We start from the raw sequence: 6,000 nt of genomic DNA, 5'->3' as shown, positions 1-6,000 counted from the left end.
GTGGTGTTAGTGTGTTGTACTGGTGTTGGCGCTGTGTGCCACTGTGTGCTTTCTGGTCATCTTTGATTGGACTCATTTTATGGTACACTAGTTGAATAACTTGGTGGCAGTCCCAAACCCAGTATTTCAGATATACCATATCTTCATATACTAGAATTGAGGACTACAAAGAAGATCTAATTAAATATCACGCTTTCATTATAACATTAATGGTTAATTTGTGTTAATTAGTGATTAGGATGTTCAGCTCACGATTGTAAGATTGTACCTACGATTCCCGGCGGCGCGTTGTACCCTTGAGCAAGACACTTTATTTCACTTTGCTCCAGTTTACTGCGTTGGAAAAATGAGTCTTTTTCAATCATAATATATCTCGTACTTCATTATGTACTCCATGCTTACATTATTTAATAAAGGGTGTGGGGTGTGATTTGAGAGAAATTTGGTTGCTATTTCTGGGAAGTTGAGTGATCACCAATAGATGTCTTGTAGACATGTTGCTATTATTGATGTTCTAGTTGTTGAAGGTGTTGGTGATGGTGGTAATGATGGTGATAGTGGAGGAAGTGGTATTGATAATGGTGATGCTGGTGGTGATACTGATGGCGACAGTGAGCTGAGGGTGACGGTAGCGGTGGCGTTGATGGTAGGTGACCGTGATGGTGACGATGATGATGGCGGTGGCAACTGAGATAGCAATGGTGGTGGTGACAACGGTGATAATGGTAGCGTTGATGGTGGTGGCGATGGAGGTAAGCGATATAAGTGGTTATAGGTGATGATGTCGGTGGAAGCGCCGTCGATGTGGTTGTGAAAGTAGTGGCGTCGGTGATGGTGGTGGCGGTAGCGTTTATGGTGGTGACGTGATGGCGGCGATGGTGGTGGTTATGGTGGTGGTGGTTATGGTGGTTATGGTGGTGGTGGTTATGGTGGTTATGGTGGTGGTGGTGGTGGTTGTGGTGGTGGTGGTGGTGGTTATGGTGGTGGTGGTGGTTATGGTGGTGGTGGTGGTGGTTATGGTGGTGGTGGTGGTGGTGGTTATGGTGGTGGTGATGGTGGTTATGGTGGTGGTGGTGGTGATGGGGGTTATGGTGGTGGTGGTGGTGGTGGTTATGGTGGTGGTGGTGGTGATGGTGGTAGTGATGGTGGTTATGGTGGTGGTGGTGGTGATGGTGGTGGTTATGGTGGTTATGGTGATGGTGGTGTTGGTTATGGTGGTTATGGTGGTGGTGGTGGTGATGCAGCGTTGTTTGTAGCTACAATGTCGTTGATGTTGTTCTTGCTGTTATTGTTTGTTCTGAGTTAAGAGCGAGTTAAGAGTGAGGGTGTTGCTGCAGCTGTTGTTCAGATCAATAAGTACTCTGGTCTTAATTAACAACAAACAATGCAGTAATTAAAAGCAAGAACAGGATATTTTAGAAACCGTTTAAGTAAACTGCTTACACGTCTGGTGATGATTAATTAGTAAATAACAACAACCAAAGAAAGATTTATGGCAAAAAAATACCGACAATAGAAATAACTACAACTATAAAAATAACAATAATAATAATAATAATAATGATAATAATAATAATAATAATAATAATAATAATAATAATAATAACGATAATAATAATAACGATAATAATAATAATAATAATAATGATAATAATAATAATAATAACAATAATAATAACAATAACAATAATAACAATAACAATAATAATAATAATAATAATAATAATAATAATAATAATAATAATGATAATAATAATAATAATAATAACAACAATAATAATAACAATAACAATAATAATAATAATAATAATGATAATAGTTGTAATAATAATAATAATAATAATAATAATAATAATAATAATAATAACAATAACAATAACAACATCAATATCATTAACAAGAACGACAGCGAAAACGAAAGTAAAATAATGAGTGTAAAAAAACATTAGCAGTAGCAACAGCAACAACAATAATAACAACACGTGCCGTATCACTTTCAGCAGCAATATGTACGATAACCACCTCTACAACAACAACAACGACAATGTCAGCGATAATAACAATGGGAATACCAGTGATGGCGGTAACGCAGGAAAAGAAAGAACTTATAAGTCCACCATCATCATCGTCATCAGCGATCAGCACCACCACCAGCACCACCACCAAAACCACCACCACCACCACCACAAATAGCACAATTACCACAACTACCACAACTATTATCACCAAGAACAACAGCAGCAAGGAGGCGCAATGGCTCAGTGGTTAGGGCAGCGGACTCGCGGTCGGAGGATCGCGGTTTCGATTCCCAGACCGGGCGTTGTGTGTGTTTATTGAGCGAAAACACCTAAAGCTCCACGAGTCTCCGGCAGGGGGTGGTGGCGACCCCTATTGTACTCTTTCGCTACAACATTCTCTCACTCTTTCTTCCTGTTTCTTGTCCCCGACTTCCTACGCAACAGCTGAGCCTGGATGTGCATTCATCCATCCGTCGATGCTCTCGGTGACGGGGGTTGACCTGCTTTCTCTTCTGCGGGTCTTACGAATAGCAAAGGACCAAGTTTCGGACTTCTCCCAGTACAGAGGCGCGATCTTGCGAGCTCTAAACAACAGCAGCAACTTCGCAGCAGAAGCTACGACGATGATGGCGGCGGCTGTGACGACGATGACAGCGGCGGCTGCGGCGACGACGGTGACGAAGACGACGACAACGGCGGCGACGATGATGGCGGCAGCGACGATGATGGCGGCGGCGACGATGATGGCGGCAGCGACGATGATGGCGGCGGCGACGATGATGGCGGCGGCGTCGATGATGGCGGCGGCGACGATGATGGCGGCGGCGGCGTCGATGATGGCGGCGGCGTCGATGATGGCGGCGGCGTCGATGATGGCGGCGGCGACGATGATGGCGGCGGCGACGATGATGGCGGCGCTGACGATGTTGGCGGCGGCGGTGACGATGATGGCAGCGGCGACGATGATGGCAGCGGCGACGATGATGGCGGAGGCGTCGATAATGGCGGCGGCGTCGGTGATGGCGGCGGCGTCGATGATGGCGGTGGCGTCGATGATGCCGGCGATGACGACGACGGGGACTAAAACAAAAACAACAGTAACAAACACCGAAGAACAACAGTGATATGTATGTGCGCGCGTCTGAGATGTTTTGTGTGTATATGTGTACTTGTGTATAAGTGTATAGTTTATGTGCATGTGTGTATGTGTGTGTGTGTGTATTTGCGCCTGTATGTGTGTGTGTTTTCATTTATCTTTGTCCGTGTGTGTGTTTTTGTATGTTTGCGTGTGTTAGTGAATCTGTATATGTGTGTTTGTGTGTTTAAGTGTATGTGTTAGTTTGTTCATGTGTGTGTGTGTGTACATGTATGTGTATGAGTCTGGGTAGAGATGTTTGAGTTTTTGTCAGGTGGTATTTGTGTATGTATGTGCGTATTTGTATACATGTGTGTGTGTGTGTATGTGCGAGTTGTTAATAATGAGTGTATATGTAAGCATGTGTATGAATGAATGAGTCTATGCTTGTGAGTTTACGTGTCGAGTCTAGCGATACGCCTGTGAGTGCATCTGCAAGTATATATGTATGTATGTATATATGTATGTATGTATGTATGTATGTATGCACGTACTATGTATGTATATGTGTATGTAAGTACGTACGTACGTATGTATGTGTGAAAAATGAAACTTCAAGTGCTGAGACCTCATTCATCACTCTTAAACAGCCCTTATTCAGGGACCTTTTGAGCGGGATGGTTTACTCAACCAGAAGAAAATTTTAACTGGGCCCCACTTGCAAGGTCATGTGCTGTTTATCTTGATATGAGATCACCATGTCGCGCACATATGGTTGTGATGCATGTGCCTAGTGTACCCTTATCAGATGGGTAGTCATGATGGGTATACTGGGCTTCGTAAATTTTAACCCCAGTGACACTTTGAATTACAATAATAATAATGATGATGATGATGATGATGATGATGATGATGATAATAATAATATTAATAATAATAATAATAATAATAATAATAATAATAATAATAATAATAATAATTTCTACTCTAGGCAAAAGGCCCGAAATTTTTGGGTTAGTCGATTAAATCGACCCCAGTACGCAACTGGTACTTAATTTATCGACCCCGAAAGGATGAAAGGAAAAGTCGTCCTCGGCTAAATTTGAACTCGGAACGTAGCGACAGACGAAATACCGTTAAGCATTTCGCAATAATAATAATAATAATAATAATAATAATAATAATAATAATAATAATAATAATAATAATGATGATGATGATAATAATAATAATAATAATAATAATAATAATAATAATAATAATAATAATAATAATAATAATAAATGCCCTGATGAAGTACCAGGCAGTGGCTCTCATGGCTTCTGATCTTAACTGATTGGAAGTGTTATCATGTACATTGTTTTGTCTTGGTATAAAAGATGGGCTACAGCAAATATTCTGCTCAATACCACAGATTTGCTTGTCAGTTGTTTGACCTTAACCAGTTGAGCATGTCCCTTAGTAGCTGACGATATGTGCATCTCTGATCACGAGCAGAAGTAGTGGGGGAGCATCATAGCCATGTGTTGAGAGGGATTCTTTGGGGTTTGAATAGTTCACCTCTGGAAACATGGGTGGTTCTTTCAACATCCTTAAACAACCCTTATTCAGGGACCGTTTGAGCGGGATGGGCTACTCAACCTGAAGAAAATTCTAACTGGGCCCCACCTGCAAGGTCATGTGCTGTTTATCTTGATATGAGATCACCATGTCGCGCACATATGGTTGTGATGCATGTGCCTGGTGTACCTTTATCAGACGGGTAGTCATGATGGGTATATTGGGCTTCGTATATTTTACCCCAGTGTCACTTTGATGGCATGAACTGCTCTCTCACTCAATAATAATAATAATAATAATAATAATAATAATAATAATAATAATAACAACACACACAGATAGAGAAATTAAGGCCAACAGACCAGATATAGTTGTCAGAGATCATGAAGAAAAAAATGCTTTCTAATTGATGTATCAATACCGGCAGATGACAATGTGTCTCTAAAAGAAATGGAGAAACTCTCAAAATACAAAGACCTGGAAACAGAGGTAACCAGAATGTGGAATCTAAAAACAGAAACAATTCCTATCATAGTAGGTGCATTAGGCATGATAAAAAAATATTCAAACAAATACATAACAAAAACACCAGGACTTACAAACACATATAACATACAGAAAATTGCACTACTAGGCACTGCACACATCCTACGCAGAACACTTTCCATACAATAACCATCAGAGCATCACAACAAATCACAGCACATACCCAAGGCACACAGAGCTGCGCTCGGTAGTGAAGTGAAAGCACGCTATAAAAATAAAACTACTGAATAATAATATAATAATAATAATAATAATCGTAATAGATAGTTGAAAAGAACAGGTAGCACGGTACAGTAGACTGCAGGCAGTAAGCCCGCTACACATGCAAGACTTCAGGAGTTCCAACAAAAGCCGAGATTTTAAAAAATAATAATAATGATAAGGCCAAAAAAACACACAGTACCCTTGAAATTAGTGCGCTGTCCCCATCCTCTTCAAGGCACGGGACATAATCTTGTTCTGTCTTTCAAAATTTCTTTTTGATGTCATATTCGGTAAAGTAAACAATCGAACGTTTCAAATCTCACAGAAAACGAATATAAAAATAAAGATATGCAAGAACAGCCTGTGAAGTACTTTGCAACAATTCTGAGAGAAACCCATGAATCAAAAATTCCTTTGTCCAAGTTTTTGATTATTTAATGATCTAACTAAAGTTTGGCCAACAAATGCTAGAGATTTGCTGATAAATTATTTCTTTATTTCTTTCTCATTTCTTTCATCGTGTTAACATCAGTCCACTTGGCTGATTTCTCAACACTGTCTGGTTTGGTAATATGGTTGAAATGTCTGCATCCAAAA

General features: G+C 40.4%; 1 protein-coding gene across 1 annotated transcript; it reads left to right on the top strand.

Moving 5' to 3' along the window:
• Positions 1 to 481: 481 nt before the first annotated feature.
• On the top strand, positions 482 to 3,102 carry LOC115213168 (circumsporozoite protein-like). The gene is made up of 2 exons (XM_029782103.1): positions 482 to 646; positions 2,614 to 3,102. Exons 1-2 carry the CDS (start codon positions 482 to 484, stop codon positions 3,100 to 3,102), a joined length of 654 nt encoding a protein of 217 aa, XP_029637963.1.
• Positions 3,103 to 6,000: the final 2,898 nt, after the last annotated feature.

The sequence above is a fragment of the Octopus sinensis genome, linkage group LG6 (genome assembly GCF_006345805.1).
Source record: "Octopus sinensis linkage group LG6, ASM634580v1, whole genome shotgun sequence".
NCBI lineage: Eukaryota > Metazoa > Mollusca > Cephalopoda > Octopoda > Octopodidae > Octopus > Octopus sinensis.
This window is presented reverse-complemented; position numbering and strand designations above follow the sequence as displayed.